The sequence below is a fragment of the Rhinatrema bivittatum genome, chromosome 8 (assembly GCF_901001135.1).
Source record: "Rhinatrema bivittatum chromosome 8, aRhiBiv1.1, whole genome shotgun sequence".
Lineage (NCBI taxonomy): Eukaryota > Metazoa > Chordata > Amphibia > Gymnophiona > Rhinatrematidae > Rhinatrema > Rhinatrema bivittatum.
The window spans coordinates 249682367-249708146 of record NC_042622.1 but is presented as its reverse complement, the minus strand read 5'-3'; the positions used below and the strand labels follow the sequence as shown (position 1 = coordinate 249708146).

Below are 25780 nucleotides of genomic sequence, written 5' to 3'. Positions count from 1 at the left end.
TGGTTTGTTAATATTTGGGACCATTGGGTTGTACCTTGCTTTTGTACAGTTTTTGTTTTTCTTTTTTTTTAGTGATGAGGTATCTACCAAAAGTTTAAAATGAAATAATAGTCACGTGGAAGGACGCTGGCAAAGTTTTTACTCAGCTCGTCCAAGTGTTTGGAATTTTCACAGTTGAAAGTTGTCAACCCTGTTCCCTGCCTGCCAGCAGAAGGACACTTTCAGTTGTTTTGTAGTGTTTAATGTATACCTAGGGACCTTTGTTTTCAGTTTTTATTTTTCTTTGGAAGTTAGCAGTATTTATTATAACAAACAAAAATGGGAGAACATCAGGGGAAAGGAATGACTCATGTTTTTTCCACTGATTTCTCCCTTGTTTGTTTGTTATAATAAACATTGATAAATTCCAGGGAAAAATAAAATAAAAACTGAAAATGAAGGTCCCTGTGCCACCACAGAGGAAAATCAGTGTCTTGACTTTCTGTCAGACCGATACAGTAAAGCACGGCCGCGGTTACCCTGCTTCTAACCCACTTTGTACTCACAATTTGGCCACGTTAGTCCAACCCGCGATTCACTATCCCTTTTAACCCATCCTTACGGCTTCTTTAAATCAACGGGTAACCCTTTCCGCCCGCGGCATGTATATGAAATGTAAACGATCAGATTAGCTATTCCCTCCCATACAGTAACGTGCGCCCCGATTATCGCCTTTTTAGCCTGCAGTTTTGCCGCGTGTTTAACCTGCTAATTTACCGCCTACCCTTACCCCTGCGTTAGTGTGGAGCGTCAGGTCAGAGAGACGAAATTTCCCGGGCAAACAACCCCCTCACCCCCCAGGACAAGACCTTTAGAGGAGCCAGGATCGGGCAAGCTTTCCCCCAGCCCCCGCTCACCTGCCCTGGTCGCGCGCTGACAGCTCCAGAGCAGGAAGGAAGGACCTGTTGTTTCCAAGCATAACCTAAACTCTTGCCTGCCCAACCTAAAATCTAACGCACCGGGAAAGCCACTCTTCAGATGGCGACTAATCCCATCACTGGAAGGACGAAAGATTTTTTTAAGCGTCCCAGTTCCTCTCTCCGCTATATCAATGCATTCTCCTTTCCACTGCAATGCGAACAGTATTCTGAAAAATAACTTTCAAACCCAGGGTGGTGGAGCATTGTTGTGCTTGATAAAACCTGCACTCAACAGGATCGGGCAAACTTTCCCCAGCCTCCGCTCACCTGCCCTGGCCGCGTCCATGGGTGCCGGTCTCCGGAGCAGCCCCAGTCCTCTCTCCCCTCCTCCCGGGGCAGCCGGCGGCGAGAGCGAGAGCGGTTTCAGCAGCTCGGGGCGGATCAGGCGCTTCCCATGCGAGACGGCTTCCAGCAGCCCCTGCCGGCGAGGGTGCATGAACGTACGCCGTGACCTGAGTGCCCGGCTGGACGTCCGAGGTCACGGCGTGCGCTCATTCACCATCGCCGGCGAGGGCTGCTGGAAGCCGCCTCGCATGGGGAGTGCCCGATCCGCCCCGGGCTGCTGAAGCCGCTCTCTCCGCCGGCTGCCCCCGGGAGGAGGGGAGAGAGGACTGGGGCTGCTCCGGAGACCGGCACCCATGGATGCGGCCAGGGCAGGTGAGCGGGGGCTGGGGGAAAGTTTGCCCGATCCTGTTGAGGGCAGGTTTTATCAAGCACAACAATCCTCCACCACCCTGGGTTTGAAAGTTATTTTTCAGAATACTGTTCGCATTGCAGTGGAAAGGAGAATGCATTGACATAACGGAGAGAGGAACTGGGACGCTTAAAAAAATCTTTCGTCCTTCCAGTGATGGGATTAGTCGCCATCTGAAGAGTGGCTTTCCCGGTGCGTTAGATTTTAGGTTGGGCAGGCACGTTTTTCTTTTGGTCTGATTTGATTGTATTTTTTTTCCCCTAGTGGAATTGTCTTGCTAAATCATGACCCTTGCTGTTAATGACTGGCTGATACTTCTCTGACCCTTTTCTTTTGCTTAAAGTTGGGATCCACTTCCTGGTACCTGTCATTTCAAATGTCATTTGAAATGACAGGTACCAGCGCACCCAGGATACTGTATAGGTGCTGTATAGCGCTCTATACAGTAAAATGGATTCATGGACGCTTCTTGGACGCGCTTTGGACGCGGCTTGCATTTGCATGCCATTTAAATACTGTATCGAGCGGTATGTGATCTGAACTGTGCGTGCAGCAAATGAGGGTGCGCCCGGCACTGCCACACTCTTTCTACCGCGTCCTTACTATATCGGCCTGTGTGCTTGTTACACCCCCATCTTCATGCAGGCTTCTCTTAAAAGAAAAGTTCTAGATGCCATCTAGGGCAGATTTCAAAAGCATCCTCTATCAATTCAGTATTTTACTGCCCTAGAATTATATTGTTACAGCTCTTAAAGCTCTTTCCTGTAGTTTCTTTAGGAGCAGCCATGCCCAGAACAGTGACACATGGAATAGGATTTGATTGGCTCATTCATAGAGGTTTTTTTACATCACATCCAGTCTAAACCAAAAAGATCTATTTGAGAAGACAATGTGTGACTCCGTTACCAACACAGCAGCTCCTAAAGATCCAGGGGAATTGATGGAAGGCTATTAAATATTTAATTGGAGGAAGAAAATAAAATCACATGCTTTCTGTGTGGACTTTTCGTTAAGTTGCACAATATAGACACAAAGCATATAGCAGTCTGTGCCTCACTGTTTCTCCTCTTTATACACTTACTTTTTTTTGTTCCTCCTCTGCCACAGGATCAGTCACTGAGAGCTTTGTGGAGGAGCCAGATGGGCTGGTGTCCGTGAATCTGCTGGTGATTTCTTCTGTGGCTGCCTTTGTTATCGGTGCGGTGATCTCTGGCTTCAGCGTGTGCTGGTTTATTGGCCACCGAGACCGGAAGGAGATGGCCCGGCGAAAGGACAAGGAAAACATCCTTTCCCACAGCGAGTCCGTGGTCAGTGTCAGTCGGCTGGGTGGCATGTCCGAACGCAGGCCCAGGGGTCAGCCTGAGAACCTGCTGGCACCCTTGATGCAGAACGGCTGGCCCAAGGGTCTTATCAAAATAAGTCAGCACAATCTGGATTCAGGGGTCCTGCCCACACCAGAGCAGACGCCCTTGCAGCAGAAACGCTGCCCCAACAGTTTGAAGACCTGCAGCTGGGAGCAGAGCCACAACCTGATTAACTCCTCCATCCGGGATCCCTCGTGCCATCCAGGGTCATCCATGATCCTGCTACACACCAGTCACCACGTTGGAGGCAGCAACAGCGGGAGAGTTGTTCCCATCTCCTGCCACTCCATGCTGATGGACCAGGAGCTGGCGGACGAGATCAGCAACTCCTCAGTGGACAGGCATTATGTGCCCATCAGTGGGCGCGAGCACAGTGAGGTCCCCAGGCAGCTGCACCACAGGCCTGGGGTCAGCCTGGGAAGGAGCTCCTATGGCGAGTTCCCTGTCACGCCGCATGACAGCCCTGACCGGCGGCGGGTGGTCTCTGCGCCCACCTGCGCCATGGACTATGCCAGCTCTCTGCACTGGAACCCAGACAAGCTGAACTTCAACAGCAACAATGCGGTCAGACCAGCCCACCTCAAGAGGAACCACACATTCAACAGTACAGACAGCCACTCCCGGCTTGCAGAACCCCTCTATCTGAGGCATATGGCCCCCCCACACCGGGCTACCACGGCCATGAGTGGGCAGTGTGGATTCACAGACTTCAGCCTCCTGCTCAAGTACGGCACAGAGCGGACTCCCACTCTGAAATAAGAGAGAGCTCATTTTCGTAGCTCTGACTCAGAACAGAGAGCTTGCTGGGCCAGAGGCCATGCTGTTACTAATACACAGATTCTATATAAATAAATTTATCTATATGTAAAAAACAACAACTTTGGAGCCACCTAGGATCCTCAGGGATCGGACAGTACTGGAAACTTCATTTTTATGGAGGTGGGGGGTGGGAAGATCATTTGCCTGCTGGTGCTTCTCCCTCAGCCAGAAAACTCAGTCTAAGGGAAAAGAGGGGGAGGGGGCATGCCAAAAAGAATTGAAAATCATGGCGTTTTGAAAGGCTGAAACTGTTTTACCAGTCACTTTTACTTTTTTGATAACCTGCCACCCTAGAGCTGGAGCTGCCCTCCTCCCATGGGTGGGGCCCATTAACAGAATGTGTGATGAGGTCCATCTGTTTGTTTGCTTTGCCCAGTTCCAACCCCCCTTCCCCCGCCTCTATTAAAGTGCCCTTGTCCATCTACAGAACGTCAACTGCTATGGCAGAGCTCCTACCAGTAGAGTTACAGACAAGTCCTAGCAGCAGGCACAGTCTGAGTCGAGCCTATGTTTACCCCTCCCACTGCCTTTATAGATAGATTGAGTCAATTATCCTAAGCCTAGCAGGAGCTACAGGTTCAGAGTCTCACTAGGACGAATGCAGGCCTGGCTGAGCCTGTCCCCAGATGGCTACCTGGAGCCATTTGGTATCGAGGTCTTTCTTAGAGAAACCCACTCCTTCACTCACTGGTGAAAATGCCAACTCTTCCTTGGGCCTATCAAACAAAAGCCTACTGCTTTTTCACCTGCTAGACAGGTCATGTACCACACCCATCTGCAGAAATTTCCATGACACTAATAGTGGAGGGCCTGCGATCCTATCCGTGCCATTAACACTGCAACCCAAAACCTATATAAGTTATGTGAATTTACTCCTATATAAATCAGGTTCCTTGAGAGCGATATTACCGCTAAACTTCTTTCTGAAATGCAACTCACCAGAGGAGGCAGATCAAGTGATGGAGCAGGGCCACCCTTAGGCGGGGGTGATTGCTCTGAGCCCTGTGCTCCCATCGTAGCCCCACTTCCAGCACTGTCATTTCCAGTGAATATGGGGGTGGAACTACTGCCATCAGTGTGCCAGAGCCCTGCTGCAGCCGATTGGGCCTGGGCTCTGCCCATCCCTTCCACACACCCCCTCCCTCCAAGGTCAGCTCTGGGAGGGAGATATTTCTCTTAGTGATTTTAAGGCGGTTTAGGGATGAAGGTGGTTTAAAAGTGCTTGGCTGAGGTCCCCCAAGGGCCACAAACAAGGTTTTCAGGATCTCCACGCTGAATCTACATTGGGCGTATCTAACACATTTAGTTTAAGAATCAGCTTTATTTGTATAGCACGGTTACCAAAAAAAAAAAAGAATGGACACGGAGCAGGGCTGTGAGCCCCTGGCCTAGTAGTTTTAACTCAAACTTCCCATAGAAACGTAATGGCAGCAAAAAACCATGCTGCTTATGTAGTCTGCTCATCCACACCACATAATTCAGTTTACAATCCCTGCCACTCCCTCAGAGAGCCCCCTGTGTTTATTCCATGCTTTCTTGATTCAGAGGACTGTCCTGACTTCCCACCTAGAGGCTGTTCCTTGCATCCACCACCCTCTGTAAAATATTGTCTTGGATTACTCCCGAGTCCTATCTCCTTTCACCCTGATCCCAGGACCCCTCATTCTAGAGTCTCATTTCTGTTGAAAGAGGCTTGCCTCTTGCACAAGTAGCCTTGGAAGTATTTAAATGTCTCTATCATATCTCCCCTATCTCACTCTTTCTGCTAGGGTATACATATTAAATCTTCTGTCCCCATAGCTTTAGAAGAAGAACACTGATCATTTTAGTGGACTGACTCCATCCTGTTTATATTTGGTTTCGCACAGGCCTTGGACAAACTTGGTGTTCAATAAGATCCCACTGGGAATGTTCGAGTAAGAACCCGCTCAATGCACACCTTTTGGGTTACCCTAAAAACAAGGTCCGTTTGTATGGCTCTTGAGGGTCTGGACTCAGTATTCCAAGTGAGGTCTCACCAGGGACCTATACGGGGGCGATATCACCTCCCTTTCGATGCAGCTCCTGCTTGTTTTAAATTGTGATTATCCTTGATGTAAACTACATAGGCATTTCACTGGAAGACTTTGGTTTTTCTGAGTCCATACCATCAAGAGCCATACAACTGGACCTTGTTTTTAGGGTAACCCAAAAAGTGTGCATTGAGTGGGTTCTTACATGAACATTCCCAGTGGATCTATTGAACACCAAGTTTGTCCAAGGCCTGTGAGAACCAGAACAGGGAAAGGATGGATGCGTGACTTGCAGGTTCAGTCCTTGTCCAGCAAGAAGGGATTTGCCCACTGGGCTTGTATAACAACAGGGAATAGCCACTGCTATTAATTGCATCAGTAGCATGGGATCTTCTTAGTGTTTGGATAATTGCCAGGTTCTTGTGGCCTGGTTTGGCCTCTGTTGGAAACAGGATGCTGGGCTTGATGGACCCTTGGTCTGACCCACCATGGCAATTTCTTATGTTCTTAGGGCAGGGTCCCTGGTGAATGGCCACTGGGCTACCTCAGACACAAGATGTACCAGACCAAAACAAGCCCTCAGTGGATGATATCAGTAATTAGCTGCACAATGCAAGCAACAACATTTTTTATTTTTTATTTTTTTTAGCAACAGGGCCCCTAGTTTAATGGTAAACAAAGTATGCACATTTCCCAACCCTACGCCCCCCCCCCAATAGAATCCAACTCACCTACAAAAAATAAATTTCCAACAAAACATTCATCATAGTCCCCCATGAAATGCCTGCAACATCATAGAATCGCCTCCAGTCTCGCAACTGCTAATCAATTCCTGGCAGCAGTGTTAGAACACTTGCCTCTAAATTAAGCTAACAGCATCCACCCAAAGACTTTAACTGCACTCATACATATTAATTACAATAACTGAATGTATTTATATAGGAGAGCTTGCAATACTTTACTATCGCTGGCCAACGTAATACAGGAATTACATTTGGCAAGCAGGTGTAATATGCTGGTCCGTCTGTAGACGGACCAGCAAGGGATTTCTAGAACATGTAAACCTCTTCTTATTAAGAAGTATTCCTGTACTGATCTTTACGGTAGTTTTGGTTAGGAGTTTGAGGGGGCTGTGGTTTGAACAGAAGAATCAGCTTAACAGCTGGAACCAAGTTTCTATAGAAACCTTGCTCTCTACAGGGGGAAGGCTAAATCTCACCAGAGCCTTCTAGAAAAATCTCAACTCAAAATTTGTATTGATCTGCCTTTCCAATTAAAACCGCCCAAATATGTCAATAAAACTAAGTAATAATAGAAAAACATACAGACAAAATGCTTAAAAATCGAACATAGTCAAATCATAACAAAACAATCAAAGAAATGTGTAAAAGAGATGAAGAAACCCGCCATGTGACAGGCTTTGGTTGGAGGGGCTGCAATTAGTAATGCTTATTTGCACAACTTCTGACGCCTTCCACTGGGAAGGCAGCTTTTGGACTGGTGTTGTGACAGTACTGAAAGACTCGAACCAGAACCAAATTAAAATCCTTAACATTTACACTGCCTTGCTCTTCTCCACGCCCAACCCTCAACCCTCTTCAAATGTATTTATTTACTTTGATATGTCCCAATCCTATCGAAAACCCCCAGATTAGGTTACAACATAACATTTGGAATAAACACACATAAGACCCCTCTCTCATCTGCTGACCCATCTTTCCTCATCACTGCCCTAGCTCATATTACTTAATCAATTCCAGCAAACAAAAACATTTTTAGCTCTCATCTAAACTGCTTTAGGTCACCCGCTTGTCGCAATCCAACTGGCTGTTTGTTCCATAACAAGAACAGGCATGAGCCCTTGCACGCGATATCAAATGGAGAGATGGTACCTCCAAATGCCCCACTGCTTGTGATCATAACAGCTGACCAGGTGGATGTCTAGATAGCCTCTTAGTTAAAAAGATTGGACCCATTTCATTCTGTGCTTTACATGCCAGAGCCAGTACTGCTGAGCAAATGTGACCAGTATAAATGCACAGAATAGAAGCAACGTGCTCTCTAAGCCCTGCCTCCTCCAAGAGCTGAGCTGCTACACTTTGAATTCTTGGCAATCTGCCAATACTATGGACAGACAATCCTAAATATATGGAATAGACAATAATATAAGCATGACATAAGTGCATACAGGATCTTAGCATAATCAGACTGGGGGTGGGGGAGAGCCAGTCATTGCAACTACCTCAGCGTCATCCAAGATTCACGAAATATCCGTTATTTCCCCAGTGCAACTTTCCCTTTAAAAGTCTAGGTTCTACGATGGAACAAATTAGTGGAAGGTGGTAGGAGGTTTAGATGACAAACTTGAGACGTGGCACCCCATTCCTCACACCCTGCAGCAAACTGCCGTTACAAAGTGGAAAGATTTCATGAGCTCAAAGAATTTTTGCGGAATGACTGGAAAATAAGAAGGTCCTCTCAGAAGTAACAGAGTCTAATTTCCAGGGTGCACATAGAATGCCCATTGAACAGGATCCTCTTGGACCCATCCCCCACCATGTTCTGAAAATCTGGTATGGATAGGACACCAAACACAAAAGTTATTGGGGGTGGGGGGGATGGACAACACACTGTCATCTCATAAGCCTATTTTTCTTCCTTCAGAAAGTAGGCTAAAAATTAACACATCCTTTATTCATGCATAAGATGGAGGGAACATCAACAGCAGCGAGGGGGTTAACAGAACTGAGGGGGAAAATCTAGAACCCTACCACTGCAACATAGCCCACTGTGCCCTCACAATGGGCTTTGTGATGTCATAGCTTGGCAGCTACCCAGCAGCCAATCTAGGTGCTCTGTTTTGGAAGTTCCAGTTCACAGCAGTTACTCAGCCTACTGCTGCTCTGGGGGGGGGGGAATTACACCGGGAGGGAGGAAGATTCACGTGCCACAAAGCTCTTTATGCTGTTAACAACGCAGTCCCCTTTGTGGTGGATGAGGTTCTAAAAGCCCACTCCCCATGCAATGGAGGAAGCACCCAGTGACTGTAACAGGATCTGTGAGCAGCACAGATTATGCAAACAGAGTGCACAGCTTTTCTTCTCCGACAAAAAACTCTGCACATCTATTCCACCGCCTAAGGACATGTGCATTCGTACATTCTCACAGCTAAAGCAGAGAGGGATGCATAATTCTTCTGATGAAGAGAGGGTGAAAGGGACCATGGCCCAGTCTTCCATGATCCTAGAGGGGCTTCCATTGTCTCAGTTTCAGACGCATGCTCTCTTTTCTTCTGCCTCTTAAAATGCAATCTCAGTTCTGCACCCTCTGATATGTCCAACAGACTAATACAGGTCACGTCCCCCCTCTTTGCCTTTAGGCTGAAAGGTGCAAAACTCAACCCTGGGATTTTTATGCCATTTCGGGCTAGAAGGACCACATGGTCTGAAATTGTCCTTGGGTCTTCAAGCTTTCAGTAGGCTTCCCAACATTGAAGGAGAGCTTGTCCATAGCAGGAAATGTCTTGTATGAAAGTTCTACTTCCGGTGCAGAGGGCTCACCCTTGTATGAATCTGGCTAGTGCATGAGCTTGGGCCTGTGAGTCTTCCATCCATTCTTGTCATAAAAGAGAAGGGGAGTGGGAAGGGGACCCTTCTGTGGGAACCTGACCCCACAATCCATCCTTTATATACTGGGTTTGCCATCATCGGAGCTGAGTCCAAGCCACAGCATTTCCTTTTCTGGCACAGTTACTGCACCCAGCTGTGGCCTGCAGGCACCCTTCTGGGAGAGCCATCCTTGCCTTCCACCGACAACATCACTGCTGCAGGAAACACAGGATCCCACCACACGATGATGCCATGAGGACTGTATGTCTGTAGGTGTGTCTGTATTCGGGAACAGAATGGGACAATCCAAATGCCCCCCTTCCCCCGCCACCATCATCTGATGGTCAACAGCTGCTAACCTCATCCATTGGGCATGCTACCACGTGACTTAAGCCGAGGGCACATCTCCCTTGGCTCCATAACTGCGAAAAGCACAAATCTGATTTATCTTCAGGTTCTGGGGTGAAGCCCACGGTCTTTTCAAGCACTGATATTTTTGCTTCTCATGTGCTTTATTTTTTTCTTGTTTGGAGATTGTATTTGTTTGCAGATACTGTGAAGAAAGGTCTCAGTCTCAGCCTGCTTGGGTGTTGGAAGAGGGGTGTCCGGTTTGATTTTTTTTTTTTTTTTTTTAAATGATCGAACAATCCATGTACTTTTGTTTTATTATAATTATTCTTACTGTTTTTGTCTTTTTTTAATTCAGTTTTGTGGCAGGCATGTAGCCCCAGCATTGTGTGTGCCCGGGAAATGTTACTAGGGATTTGGGGGGCTTTGTAACACTGCTGTGTTTTTTCCACACATGGGGATTGCATCTTCCTCGGTCCCTCTCTTCATATCTGTTAGGGCTGGGCAGAGTCATCCCCACAGCTGCAGAAGATGGGGGTGAGGGGAGGGCTGGGGGTGAAGGAGATGTGCAGCTCCTCTCAGATCTGACCAACACACGGCTTGGACAGGACAGCTGCTGCTGCTGGGTGCTTATGTTAATGCAGCCCCCAAACAAAAGGTCAGTTGTGCCCTGCGCATTCCTTCGTTTCTGCACCATGGGAGGGCTCTCGGCGGCCTCACCTCTACCTCGTTAAGGCAGGGGCCTATCCCAAAGTCCATCTAAAATGCAATGGCAGGAGGTGCTCTTCCAAAAGTCCTTGCAGTCTTGAGCAGAGAAGCCTGGAGGGTCCATTACCAAGGGAAGGGAACAGCCCTGTACTCACATCTAACACTGGCAAAATGCTATCTCAGAATGCCTTTCTGAAAGAAGCGAGAAAACCCTGGAGGGCAGCAGAAGTCACAAACATGGCTGTCTCGGTCCTGGGTCTTCTCTTGTGTTTTAGATACTTTGTTTATGAGCATCAGATCACACAATAAAATACAAAATCATGAGTTACATCCAATCAAAGACCGTGTCTCCCCCCAGCCTGTCAGAGGCAGGATGCCCTGATGGGCATTGGGTTTAATGTTAAAAAACATACTGCATTTTTAGAAGCTGTAGTCCTGCAAATCTTAGAGAGAAAATCAGGACTACAGCTCCCAAAATGCAGTGGAAGGAATTCATAGCCCAAGGTTAAGCTGAACCTGCTGCTGCGGGTATAGAGGCTGCCCACTACTCATCCCTGTAGTCCTGCAAATCTTAGAGAGAAAATCAGGACTACAGCTCCCAAAATGCAGTGGGAAGGAATTCATAGCCCCAAGGTTAAGCTGAACCTGTTGCTGCGGGTATAGAGGCTGCCCACTACTCATCCCATAGACAGGACACTGCCCTGCTGTGGTAGCGGTTCTCAAGCACAAGCCCCTTGCTTTCCAGAGAATAGGAGGCCCTTCAAGAAAAAAATGACTCTCGAGGCGCGTTTCCCGCCTTGGTGAACAGAGAGCAACTGCACACACGAAAAAAAACAAACAAACGGCCCCTTTCATGGAAGTCTGAATCTGGCGTGAGGAACAATTGGTAGATGGTGATTACAGTATGGCATCTCTGTTGAAGAGATTCGCAATCAGTTCCTGACCTGGTCTGCCTGCTCCTCCTGCCAAGTGGTGATGCAGAGGTAGTAGCTACAATTTTCCTCCCCCAGGTCGGCTACCCAAAGGGCATTCAGATGGCAGGTTCTGGAGATGTGAAACCCAGAACACCCGTCTGCCTATCACTACAGGAGTGAGCCTGGCCCAGAGCAAGATGTGCTTGAAGTCCGAGGAGACTAATCAATAGTAAATTATCTAACGCTATATCTTTGATAGAGCTTGCAGACAAAAGGCACTTAAAAGCAGCTCTCTGCTCCTGCACACCACATACCATACGAGGAGTTGAAAGGCAGCACCTTCTGTCCTTAAGCAGCAACCTGGGGTGGGAAATCTTCAACCTGGGGTGGGAAATCTTCAAACAGCTATTTCTGTTTTATCTGTGGAAATAGCTTTGATTTTTGCCTTCCTTGTTTCTATGGGAAAAAAAAAACATCTTTATACACCAAGACCCTGTGTGTGTTCACTTTACAGAGACTAGACTACACCAGTAAGATCACATTGCTCAACAGAAATCTATGTTATAGCAAAAAAGTAATTACATAAGCTTCCCAAAACATGTGATGAAGGAGAACCAGCGTAATCCTTCATCCAGCCACAATGGCATGGATTAAAATCAATGTTTCAGCTGCGGGTAGTATTGTGGTGCACACTATGTTTATAGCTGGGTCATGGGAGTAACTCCAATGGAGTTGTGTTAAGTTGTGGATCTCAGCATTGCACGCTATGAAGGAAAGGTGGGATGTGCTGAACAATCAGTGGAGGCATAAACATCCACTAATGGTTTTCGCCTGGAGGAAAAGTCCATAAACCACTGTTGCCCATGTAGACCTGGTAAGTGGTAAAGCCATTGTTTGTCTCCGGTTATGAGCAAGAAGGATTAGGCTGATTCTTTGGGATCCTGCTTATCGACTTGCAACCTGGATTGGCTTTTGGTCTGACCCAGTATAGCATTTCTTCATGTCGCCTAAGATTTTGGGAAGGATGTGCTGCAGGCTCTCACTTGCTGTATCCTGGAACACACCTAGTCCTTGAGCTGCTCACCATTCTAGGCCCACAGCAGATAAGGGCAGCATGCACATGGAGCCTTGCTTCCCAGCATGTCCACCCTGCCCGCTCCATCAGGCCTGGAAGACACCGCAGCTTCCCTAGGGCAGAGACGAGAGCTGTGAGCCCACTCTGAGGCCCCAATTCTGTAACGGGGCAGGCCCTGAGGACTTGGGGGGGGGGGGTATATTAAGAGAACCCTCATCTGAGACAGCTGTGTTTTATCGATTCCTCCCCCCTCTCCCCTGCCAGATCTAACAACCAGCCCTTCCCCATCCATGCTGGGCTGGGCACTGGCTATGTAATACTATCAGCAAATGTTTTGTAATGGCTGTAGTCCAACAAGATGAAATCAGTAAAACAAATGGTCCAAAAAGGGACCCTATTCTGTGCCCTGCACCCCACTGCATGAGCTCTGAAGACTTTCCTGCCAATAAAGTTTTGTTTACAAGGCTAAGGGTGCCAGCTCTTTTCTTCTGTCTGTGTCTGTCTGTGGCCCTTTACATCAGTATCATCTAGGAAATTCAGAGGTATAAGACTGTACCCAGGGCTTTGCTTGCACCATGCAGTTCTGCCTGTGATAACAGACAGGACTTGAGGTAGCGTCTCACTCCACATTGGCAAGACAGTGCAGTCCAGTTCCTGGTTTTGCGACTTTGGTTAGTCTGGTCCCAGACTTCTCCATGGAAATGCATGGGCAAGAGGGACACAACAGGACATGGAAACCTCAAGACTGGGTCAAAGAGCCAGGATGGCAAGGAGCTAGGGTCAAAAACCAGAGGCGGGGCTTGCTGCAGTGGATGCGGTGCTCCCCTCCAGGCAGAACTAATGGAGCCTGCATCCCAGAATGGGCATTTGTATCTCCAAAGGGGGGAAAAATAGCCCCTTGGACCTCCTGCTATACTGAAAAACTGGTGTGGAAATTTGGTTGTGGGGAGGGGATGGGGGTAGTGCACACAGACATAGCAATCCCATGAACCTTTTTTTCCTTTCAGAAAGCAGGCTATAAAGGGGAGAGGGAGCAGGTAAGATAGAGATGAGGGAAGGAGGAGAGTGGAGCCGCACAGAATCAGGAGTATGGAGGCTACATAATCAGCAGGACTGCAGACGGGAGAGACAGACAGTCCTCGGCTCCATGCAGCTCTCCAGGCTGGGACAGGGAGAGAGATGAGAAAAGGACCCAGTGGGACAGTGGCGGGCTGGCATTAACAGATGGCGTGTATATAATATATGCAGGGAGCCAGGCTGCCACTCCAGAAAACGCTCTCCGATGACGAGCGCTTCTCTGCCGCACTTAATGAATTCCTTTGGTGTCAAGCCTGCAGCTGCCAAGCCTCATTACGAGCCAGTCCAAGTTTTAACGGCTGCAGCAGTCAGCCATGCAAAGAGCAAGTGGGCCCAGGGTGGCCACAGTCCTTGGGCACATTGAGGGAAGGGGGAGAATGCAGATAATGCTTTGGATTGGAAAATTTTTATTTTTTTTTTTGGCAAGACGGAGCTGGGAAATGGTCATTTTATAATCAAAACCAGGGGCCATCCTCCAAAAAAAAAAAAAAAATGCAGTAGACAGATCCATGCGCTTCATCTATGTAAGCACTAGAAAAACTCTACCCAGGATGAAGATGGTTCAGGAAATGGAGCCTGCTCCCTCTCCTCCAAACTCTGTAATAAATTTGAGACTTTTAGCTCACCTTTCCAAAGGGTGCTCAAGGTACTTACAATCTAAGGGGCCGATGTAATACAGTGCGCTCAGCCGAGTGCACTGTTTAACCGGCAGTTGGATGCGGGTTGTATAGTAGGTGCTAACTAATCCCCTTATGCAATGTGAATGAGGCTATTAGCCATTCACTCCGAATGCAAAAAATAAAAAATGTGCGTTAATTGCTCCCAAATGTTGTACAGAAAAGCAGGAAAAACTGCTTTTCTGTACATCCTCCTACTTCATGTTGTTGCAATATGAAGTAGGAGGAACAACTCTTTAAAAAACTTTTAAAAAGTGCCAGCGGTCAGGTTCAGAAAACGGACGCTCAGTTAACAAGCGTCCATTTCCTGAACTCCTGGCTGTGCGCCGATTAGGAAAACAGATGCCAATACATTTGGTGTCTGTATTCCTAACTGGCAGACGGCCGACCGCTCGCAGGCTCCCGTTCTCGAGGCACTAGGGGCCCCTAATTTAAATATTGCATGGTGTCCTTAGGAGGGGCGCCTGGGGGCGCATTAGGCAAGCGGGCACTGAGTATTCAGCACCTGCTTTCAGCACACATTAATTCCTTTGGCCCCTAAGTGGGTATCTGAGGTAAGGCAAGATAAAGTGATTTGCCCAGGAGGTCCCAGAGAATGGCAGTGGGAGAAGGGGATTTGAACCCTGGTTCTCAGGCTGTTGCACTAACCACTAACATTATCTTTACCAAACTTTGCAGCTCACCAATAAACTGACACACAGGGTAGATTTTTATTTTTTTTTTAAACTAAACAGCAAAGGCACTTGAAAACTGCAGATGCAGTTCAGTTAAAAATGGCATGGTTTTCTAACTTAAAGTGTTCTTGCATTTCCTTTTTTAAAAGAAATTTTTTGGAAGTTGTGTATACTGGACTGTGCTATATAGCCTGGGTCTCCTCCATAAAGCTAAACAGACTGACACCCACCTCCCGCCTCCCACCACTCCCCAACCCCGGCAGTGAGGAAGGACATGGCAACTTTCCCAGAGAAATGCTGAACTACTGGTGGGGGGGTGGGGGGAGGTTATAAAACTAGTGGAAAATTTACCTTTTTCTCATTTCTTACCATTTTTCAGTCACTCGTATTCTGCAAGACTAATTAGATGTTAACAAGACCGAGGCAATTTAAGTCTGGAGTCAAATGAAAAAGCCACAAAAACAAAAAATAATCCCTATCACACACTGCAAAACATAAAACTCCCCCATCAGTCTTTCAGATTCTGGGAATTTTGCCTCGATGGACAAAAGTTTATATTTTAAACAGTCATGGAATAGGGATAAAGGGTGGCCATCTTGGATTCTAGGAGCCTCAGAATTCTCATGATGCACTGCCAGTGATGCCACAGCAAAGTACTGGAGGGGGCTTGCAAGAGCCACAGGCACAGACAGCAAATGTTGGACACCATGGTTTGGTGCACCAAGACATATACCTTGAAATCCTGGACATGGCCAACTGCAAAAGCCTGCACAACTGAGAAATTCAGAGCTCCTGTGATAAAGCTGCAGTCTGTAGTAGGAAAGCCTGGCTGGAGATCATAAACAATAACTCTCTAGTCTAGGCTCTACCACATCAAAAAGGATCAAACTACCACTAATGCCCTGAAATGGAGTCGAGCATGATCAGAATGAAACCATAAAGGATGATACTGGATGCAGTGAAATGTATTGGTGTGTTGCATTTAGATTTAAAAAAAAAAAAAATATATATATATATATATATATACACACACTGTATATATAAAGAGAGAGCGAGAGATCAATATTCAGCCACTATCTGACTGAGCAACTTAGCAGGATAAACTTATCCAGCTAACTTGGTGAGATATTCAGCAACATGGCTGCACCACTGATTACACTTGGCTATTTTACAGTTAACTGGATAAATTTAGCTGAATGTCTATAGGACAGCAAAATAGCTGGATAAGGCTGAAAATCAGCACTTACCTGGCCAAGTTAGCCAGATAAGTAGCTTCTTCCCAGAACGCCCTCATCCTGTCCCTCACTTATTTGGCTGTTAGCTGGCTAAGTGGTGGCTGGTCAGCGTGGCTGAATTTTCAGATAGCACCACGTGGACACGCCTGAAGGAGTAGAAATAATGAAAAGTGATTTAAGAAAGCTGGAAGAGTGGTCGAAGATTTGGCAGCTGGGATTCAATACCAAGAAGTGCAGAGTCAAGCATTTGGGGTGCAATAATCCAAAAGAGCTGTATGTGACGGGGGGGTGAAAAATTGATGTGCACAGACCAAGGGAGGGACCTTGGGGTGACAGTGTCTGGGGATATGAAGATAGCAAAGCAATGTGACAAGGCGATAGCCAAAGCCAGAAGAATGCTGGGCTGCATAGAGAGAGAAATAATCAGCAGGAAAAAGGAGGTGATGATGCCCTTGTACAGGACCTTGGTGAGTTCTGGAGATTGTATCTCAAAAGGGATAGAGACAGGACGGAGGTAATCCAAAGAAGGGCGACCAAAATGGTGTCAGTATTGAAAGGTTTATGAGGAGAGGCTGAAGTGCTGTGATCAATGGACTAGTGGACCCTTGGGCCGGCCTATAGGAGACTTGGGAAGGACTTCACTGGTCTCGACTGAACAGGCCGGGAGGCAAACCTCTGGCGGACAGGTGGAGATTGTTTCACCCTGGAAGCTGGTACTCCCCCGGGAGGAGCCCTTGGGAGTCCAGCCGCTGGGACTTAGGAGATTCACCCTGGAAGTCGGAGCACCCCCGGGAGGAGCCCGTAGGGGTCCGACCACTGGGACTTAGGCAAGGCTCAGAGCTGGACCTAGGATAGGTACGACAGCCAATGGAGTGGAAGCAGGCGAGTACCAGGCTTGGATGAGGCAGGCAGGAACCCGACTTGGGCTGTAGACAGGCAGGAACCCGTACAAGAGAGCAAGGCGAGTACCACTATGGCAGGCAGGCAGGAACGGAGTAGCCAGGGCGCTGGCGGACTCCGGGGCTCGAGGCAATGGGGGACCGAGGGAACCCTGTTGCAAGGCACTGAACAGGTGTCCGCGGTGACCCTAAGTAGGCCGCGGCGTCTGACGTCAGACCAGGGGCGGAGCCACCCTCGGGCGGGAAACTGCCTAGAAAAGCGCGGGGCAGCCGCATGCACGCGCCTAGAGGCAGGCCAGCAATGGCGTCTCCCCCGCGGGGACGCCCAGGTTCCGACTCCGCTACGTTCCCAGCTGGGACAGACCCTCGAGGTAAGGGCCGGTACGCGAGCCTCGCGGACCAGACCGCAACATGAAGGATATAAATATGCATACCCTGGAGGAGAGGAGATGCAGGGGAGATAAGATACAGACCTTCAGATACCTAAAAGGTTTCAATGATGTATGGACTTCAAACCTTTTCCATTGGAAAGAAACAATACAATTCACGAAATGAAATTCCAGGGGGGATGCCTAAGAACCAATGTCAGGAAATATTTCTTCAAGGAGGATGGTGGACGTCTGGAATGCTCTTCCAGAGGAGGTGATGAAGAAGAAAACAGTCAAAGAATTCAAAGGGGCTGTTGCGATCATGGACCCTTGGCCCAAGGTGGTATTGGCACCAACTGTGGGGGACCCCGCAAAGGTCCCCACCGTTGGGTGGCGAGGCCAGCTGGAACTTCACCAGTACCAGCCCACATTCCCCACAAGTTGAGCCCTTGGGTACCGGAGCCAGCTGGTCTTAGGTGAGCCTCTGTGTGGATGATCCCAGGGAATTGGCGAGAGAGCACAGTGGCAGCCAGGAGAGAGAGGCCCGAGGCCGAAGCCAAAGGCAGAGTCAGATCCAGTCTGATGGACAAGGCGGGTGGCGGAGAGTGTGGGCAGGCCTGGTCCAGGGGTCCAAGGCAGGTGCCAGGATTGTGTAGTCAGGTATGGTCCAGAGGTCAGAGGCAGGCAGCAGCATGCGTGGTCAAGTCCAGTCCAGAGGTCAGAGGCAGGCAGCAGGATCCGTAGTCAGCTCCGGTCCAGAGGTGAGAGGCAGGCGGCAGGATGCGTGGTCAGGTCAGGTCCAGAGGTCAAGCAGGTGGAGATCCATCTCAGGAAGCAAGGAACAACGGGAACTGGAATGAGGAGAGCCGGAGCAGAAGCAGGAGATGGGTGCAAGGACAGGAACGCAGGAACTGGAACAGCAACTCTGGAACTCGAGCAAATGAAAGCGAGGAGACCCGTTGCTCTGACTGTCAGAGCTTGCCTTATATACTCAAGGCTGGAAACGTCATCACTAGGGGCCGCGGGAGCTTTTCCCGCCACGGCCCTTTTAAATCCTGGCCAGTGGTGCGCATGCGCACCTAGGAGCAGGGGCCAAGCAGGGCAGCTGCAACGGTGTGGGCAGCAGGGCGGTTGCGGCAGCGTGGGCAGCATGGCGTTGCTCCCTTGCTCCGGCCGGGAGGCAGCCCGTGCGGAAGTTGAAGCACCGGCACCCCTCCACCATGGATGGGAGAACGAGGGAGCAGTCCTGGGCTGAGCCGGGGAGCTGGGAGGCAGCAGGTCTGCGGTGGCGACCGCCAGGTGTGGCCGAGAAGAGAAGGGTCGTGGCCCGGGCCTGGTGGTAGGAACAGGCTTCATGAGACCGGGAATTGTAACAGCAGCATGGGATAAACACTGTGGGCCAGATTTTAAAAGGGTTACCTGCATAAGGTACGCGCGTAACCCTTTTAAAACCCCCCTGCGCGCGCCGAGCCTATTTTGCATAGGCTCAGCAGCGAGCACAAGCCCCGGGACGCGCGTAAGTCCTGGGGCTTCGCTAGAGGGGCATGTCGGGTGGGCGGCGCGACGATCGGGGCATTCCCGGGGGCGTGTCGGGGGCCATTAAGCCGGCCCGGGGGCATTCCGGGGGCGCGGCTGAGGCCTCCGGAACAGCCCCCGGGTCGGGAGATGGCGCGCCAGCAGCCCACTGGTGCGTGCGAGTTACACTTGCCGGAGGCAGGCGTAACTTTTAGAATAAAGGTGGGGGGGGCGGTTTAGATAGGGCCGGGGGGGTGGATTAGGTAGAGGAAGGAGGGGAAGGTGCGGGTGGGTGGAAGGAAAGTTCCCTCCGAGGCCGCTCCGATTTCGGAGCGGCCTCGGAGGGAACGGGCAGCGCGCGCAGGGCTCAGCGCGCGCAAGGTGCACAAATGTGCACCCCCTTGCGCGCCGACCCCGGATTTTATAAGATACGCGCAGCAACACGCGTATCTTATAAAATCCAGTGTACTTTTGTTCGCGCCTGGTGCACGCTGTTTCTTAAAATGTACCCCTGTGGATCTCTAAAGGCTAGAGGGAAATAACTTGCTGATACAGCGGTTAATATCATTAGCAGAAGACATGCAGTTTACTGGCCTTAACCAATATGCTTTAATGTTTTTATTGCAACTGCAACATTGCTCCCCATTTAGATGGCAGGAGGATAAGAGGAACTGGATTCAGACGACAAACGAGCATCCCATGGTCTGGAATATGGACATAAGGGAAAAAGCACAGAACTGCTTCTTTGGCCAAGTCTTAAAGGAAATGAAGAAAAGAGTGCTTGGGGGTAATTACTAGCCTTAATCAATAAGCCTACATACCATTAATGCAACTCTATCATTGCTCTCTGTTTCAATGGCAGGGGGAAAGGGGAATTGGATTTAGATAGCAACCATCGAGGGCTCTGACTCTTACAGTCTGAGGAACTGATGAGCATGGGGGTAACCAGCACTGTGCAGCAGTTACTACCCTTAATAGAATGCATGGGATTACTACCCTTAACCAAGGAGCCTTGATGCTTTTGATGCAACTGCAACATCACTCTCTGCTTCGAAGGAGGGAGGTGGGGGCTGAAAGGAAAGAGAAATTTGGATTCAGGGGCAACCCACACGAGCCATGACTTTTTTACAATCTGGGATACTGATGCTCAGACATTAAGGAAAAAACACAGAACTGCTTCTACGGCCAAGTACATAAGAAAAGCACGTCAAGCAAAGCTGGCTGATACATGGGGGTAACCTGCTCGGCATGGCAGATACTACCATGGGAAGCTTGCTGGGCAGACTGGATGGACCATTGGTCCTTTTCTGCCATCATTTTTATGTTTCTGTGTTGGAACTTAACCAGTTAAGCAGTGCTAACTATTGACCTTAATTGTTTTAAACCCTTTTTAAAATAGTATATAATACAGCTGTATTTAATATCGATACTGTAATCACCTTTCCCTACAGCTTAAACCAGAACTAAGATTCTGGCCAGCTGGGGCAGGGTACAGACAATACTGCTCTTAAGCTGACACCTGGTGGTAGTTCAAAGAACTGCACCAACTGTACACCTGACCTATTTTTGGGAGAAAGAAAATATCACTGGTTACCTCTGCATTCAAAATGATCAGGAAAAAACTGAGGGAAAGGGCTTGTGAGGCAGGCCAGGCTAACCATTAATTAATTAATAAATACATGTATTAATAGCTTTCTGTGCTACATTGTTTGGAATAAGCGATTGCCTTGGTTGTTTTTTTAATATTCCTTTTTAAAAGCTATTGCTTATAGCCTGGTTGTTAAATCTGTTTGTATTGTTGATTCCTTGACCTATTGGAATTCTTTTACTCTTTCCTTTGCTTGCATGGAGAATCTGTTATTTCCAAATAAGAAATATATAAGGGCTGCTCTTCATTCTAAAAGAAACTTAGCTTGGTGAATCTGCTGTGGGGTTCAAAGATTAGATTTACCTGTCCTATCTAGTCCATTGTACAAAGCTACAAAGCTGTCTCTATAGGAGGGGAGCCAGTGTACCAAAGGTCCTAGAAGATTAAAAAAAAAAAAAAAAAGTAAAACAGGTCCTAACCAGACTGCGGCACACTTTCAGTGTGCAGCCTGATTCAAAAGAATTCAGCAGTGTTATCTGCTCAGTGTGCAGCAGCAGCCATGAAAGCAAATAGAATGCTAGGGATTATTTGGAAAGGAATAGAGAATAAAACAGAGTTGCTTACCTGTAACAAGTATTCTCACAGGACAGCCGGATGTTAGTCCTCACATATGGGTGACATCATCCGGATGGAGCCCAATCACGGAAAATCTTTTTCAAAGTTTCTAGAACTTTGACTGGCACCTACTGGGCATGCCCAGCATAGCACCAACCCTGCATCCAGCAGGGGTCCCTCTTTAATCTTGTCTTATAGTAAAAGTACATACGAAAAATAAGAAAACGTAATGAACCCAACATCGCGGGCTGGCGGGTGGGTTTCGTGAGGACTAACATCCTGCTGTCCTATGAGAACACCTGTTACAGGTAAGCAACTCTGCTTTCTCACAGGACAAGCAGGATGGTAGTCCTCACATATGGGTGAGTACCAAGCTGAGGATGCCCGAGCAATGCACCAAATGTACCCAAAGATGTCCAACAGGCACAACAACTGGGGTGGAATTTGGTTAAAAGGGCATCCTGAAATCTGATGGGTCAGAGGAAGGATGTTGGTATATTAATTGGCAAATAAGTTGCGTAGGACAAACTGGCCGAAGATGGAATCTTGTCTGCCAGCCTTGTCTAAGCAATAACAGGCTGCAAAGGTATGGAGAGAGCTCCAGGTAGCAGCTTTACAAATGTCAGTAAGTGGCACCGAGCAGAGGTGTGCTACTGAGGTCTTGGAGCGGAATCCCTGCTTGCTGAAAGCAAAAGGAAGTATAGTCAGCTAACCAGGAGGAGAGAGTCTGCTTTATTTATTTTTTAATTTTTCTATTCCGATGTTCCTGTATACAATACATATCGCACTGGTTTACAAGGAACTGAACTGTCGCCTCGGGGGCGTAATACATTGTAATAAATTGACATAGAACTTTGAGGGAGAACAATTCAAAAAACAAAATAACTGAGTATGGTAAAAGAACTAGGTACAAAATCAGGGTATAACAGGTGCTACATAGTGCACCAACAGAAAGTGTTAGTACGGTGATATGGGTACCGTCCGTCTCTTCATCAAGTTTTAGATCTCAGGGAAGGCTTGGGTGAATAGCCAGAACGTTAGCTTCTTTTTGAAAGCTGCTAGGCAAGGTTCTTGGCGGAGGTCTGGTGGAAGCCTGTTCCAAAGGAGGGGACCAGCAGTGGACAAAGCTCGTTTCTTTAGTGAAGTTGTAGCCGGGTGGGTGTGAAGCAAGTTCTGGTATGCACTTCTGATCGGTCTCTCTGAGGTGTGTAGCTGTAGTTGAAAAGATAGGTTGAGGGGAGAGATGTTGTGTAGAGCCTTATGAATCATCATGCTTGCTTTAAAGAGTATCCTGAATTTTATAGGCAGCCAGTGAAGGTTCTGGAGGATAGGGGTAATGTGTTCTCTTTTTTTGGTGTTTGTGAGGATTCTAGTCGTCGCATTCTGGACCATCTGAAGCGGTTTGATGGTGCTGGCGGGCAGGCCCAGGAGGAGAGAGTTGCAATAATCCAGTTTTGGGAGGATGATAGATTGTAGAACCAGGCGGAAATCTCGGAAGTGTAGTAGAGGTTTTAGTTTTTTTAATACCTGCAATTTGAAGAAGCATTCTCTGGTGGTGTTGTTTACGAACTTGCTGAAGTTGAGTCGGTTGTCTAGGAGCACCCCAAGGTCTCTTACTTGCGGCGTGTGGTCGATCGGTGTGAGGGAGAGTTGAGAAGTAAATGTTGGGTTGAGCCGGGTGCAATTATCTGAAGCTATTATGAGGATTTCGGTTTTGCTGGTGTTTAGTACAAGGTTGAGGCTACAGAGCAGGTTGTTGATTGCTGTGAGGCAGCTGTTCCAGTAAGACCACGTTTTGTGGAGAGATTCAGTTATCGGGATGAGGATCTGGATGTCATCCGCGTATAGGAAGTGAGTTAGCTTGAGGCTGGATAGTAGATGGCAGAGAGGGAGAAGGTAAATGTTGAATAGTGTACGTGAAAGGGAAGATCCTTGTGGTACTCCATGCTTCGATCTGATAGGGTGTGACACTTTGTTGTTAATCCTAACCTTGTAGAGCCTGTTTTCAAGGAAAGATTTAAACCCGTTGAGCGCCACTCCTGTTATGCCAATGTCTGCAAGACGCTGGATGAGGCACGAATGGTTGACCGTATCGAATGCTGAGGAGAGATCCAATAGTGCGAGAAGGAATGGTTGACCTTTTTCCTGGTTGATGAGAATGGAGTCAGAGAGAGAGGTTAGAAGTGATTCGGTGTTCAGTGATTTTTGGAATCCGAATTGGTTTGAGGTGAGAATGTTGTTTTCTTCCAAAAATTCAGATAGTTGTCTGTTTACAACCTTCTCCAAGATTTTAGCGATCATTGGAAGGTTAGCAATGGGTCTGAAGGTTGGGTTTTTTAAGGAGGGGTTTGAGTATTGCCAGTTTAAATTGGTCCGGGACTTGGCCTTGAGACAGCGAGCAGTTTATGATGTCAGCGATGGGTTTGGCGATGATGTTAGGAATGTAGAACAGCAGATTGGATGGTATGTGGTCTGATGGGTGGGAAGAGGGCTTCATCTTCTTGAGGATGTTTTCTATTTCTAGAGCAGACATCAACTCGAGGGTGGCAAGCGATGCTGGGTTTGTGTTATGTTGCTTTATGTATGCTTTAAGAACATAAGAACATGCCATACTGGGTCAGACTAAGGGTCCATCAAGCCCAGCATCCTGTTTCCAACAGTGGCCAATCCAGGCCATAAGAACCTGGCAAGTACCCAAAAACTAAGTCTATTCCATGTTACCGTTGCTAGTAATAGCAGTGGCTATTTTCTAAGTCAACTTAATTAATAGCAGGTAATGGACTTCTCCTCCAAGAACTTATCCAATCCTTTTTTAAACACAGCTATACTAACTGCACTAACCACATCCTCTGGCAACAAATTCCAGAGTTTAATTGTGCGTTGAGTAAAAAAGAACTTTCTCCAATTAGTTTTAAATGTGCCACATGCTAACTTCATGGAGTGCTCCCTAGTCTTTCTATTATCCGAAAGAGTAAATAACCGATTCACATTTACCCATTCTAGACCTCTCATGATTTAAACACCTCTATCATATCCCCCCTCAGCCATCTCTTCTCCAAGCTGAAAAGTCCTAACCTCTTTAGTCTTTCCTCATAGGGGAGCTGTTCCATTCCCCTTATCATTTTGGTAGCCCTTCTCTGTACCTTCTCCATCGCAATTATATCTTTTTTGAGATGCGGCGACCAGAATTGTACACAGTATTCAAGGTGCGGTCTCACCATGGAGCGATACAGAGACATTATGACATTTTCTGTTTTATTCACCATTCCTTTTCTAATAATTCCCAACATTCTGTTTGCTTTTTTGACTGCCGCAGCACACTGAACCGATGATTTCAATGTGTTATCCACTATGACGCCTAGATCTCTTTCTTGGGTTGTAGCACCTAACATTGTGTTAGGTTATTTTTCCCTATATGCATCACCTTGCACTTATCCACATTAAATTTCATCTGCCATTTTGATGCCCAATTTTCCAGTCTCACAAGGTCTTCCTGCAATTTATCACAATCTGTTTGTGATTTAACTACTCTGAACAATTTTGTATCATCTGCAAATTTGATTATCTCACTTGTCGTATTTCTTTCCAGATCATGTTGTGGAGCGCTCAGAGAGCGATCCCACTTCCTGAGAGAGGTGTGTCCTTGGGCCGCGGCTCGACCCCAGAGGATTCCGAAGAGGGCCGTGGGAGGCGTGGCATGCCCGAGCATGGGTAGGACGGAAGCAAGACTGGAGTGATGACCAGACGACAGGCCCTCCTCCGGACCTGCACGCTTCGGAAGACCCAACAACGCAATGTTGGTCTTGTGAAGAGTCCTCCGACCGTTCCCAGCCCTTTTGGACCTGCCGCAGGGTACGGCACGAAGCGGCAGGCCGGACGGAGGCCAGGACAGCGAAGACTGGAACATAGATTCAGACGAGACTCAGAAGCAGGGTACTGGAAGTGCAGACGTAGACTCAGAAGCAAGGTACTGGGAGTGCAGACGTAGACTCAGAAGCAAGGTACTGGACGTGCTGACGTAGACTCAGAAGCAAGGTACTGGAAGTGCAGACGAAGACTCAGAGACAAGATACTGGGCGTGCTGACGTAGACTCAGAAGCAAGGTACTGAAGGTGTGGAGGTAGATTCAAAGGCGAGGTACTGAAGATGTTGAGGTAGGTTCAGAAACGAGGTACTGAAGGTGCAGATGTAGACTCAGGAAGATGTAGACTCAGGAAGACTGAAGGAAGACATGGGCACTGTCCCTCAGGGCACCCCGCTCAGACCACTCCTGGGACTGAGTCAAGGGCCACCCTGTCCCAGGCGTCCCCAACACTGCCTTGGAGGGCAGGTCACGGACCACGCTGAGAACAGGAGAATGCAGGAGAGATCCAGGCGAAGCGAACTCCGATGCTGGGATACTGACATCCGAAGCCCCGTCGGCTGGCAGGAAGGGAAGCTCCAAAGCACAGGGACGAATCCCACCTGTTGGCCACTTCAGGGCCCAACAGGCCAGAAGGCTCAGGAGCCAGATGAAGACAAAGGGCAGAACATATGGGACTGGATCAGGAACTGGATCTGGCACCGACATCAAGGTAACAGGGAAGAGGCTGGTTTGCTGCACACCGGCAGCCAAAGCAGGAGACAGGGTC

The 25780-nt window shown here is 48.1% G+C and overlaps 1 protein-coding gene across 4 annotated transcripts in view; it reads left to right on the top strand.

Moving 5' to 3' along the window:
• The window catches only part of SEMA6B (semaphorin 6B), a 280427-nt gene extending 275207 nt beyond the window's left edge, over positions 1-5220 (top strand). For all 4 annotated transcript variants that reach the window (XM_029614551.1, XM_029614549.1, XM_029614550.1 and 1 more), the window contains one exon: positions 2761-5220. In XM_029614551.1, the coding sequence (XP_029470411.1) occupies positions 2761-3776 (1016 nt within the window). In that variant the 3' untranslated portion in view covers positions 3777-5220. The remainder of the gene's footprint in view (positions 1-2760) is intronic.
• The last annotated feature ends 20560 nt before the right edge of the window (positions 5221-25780 follow it).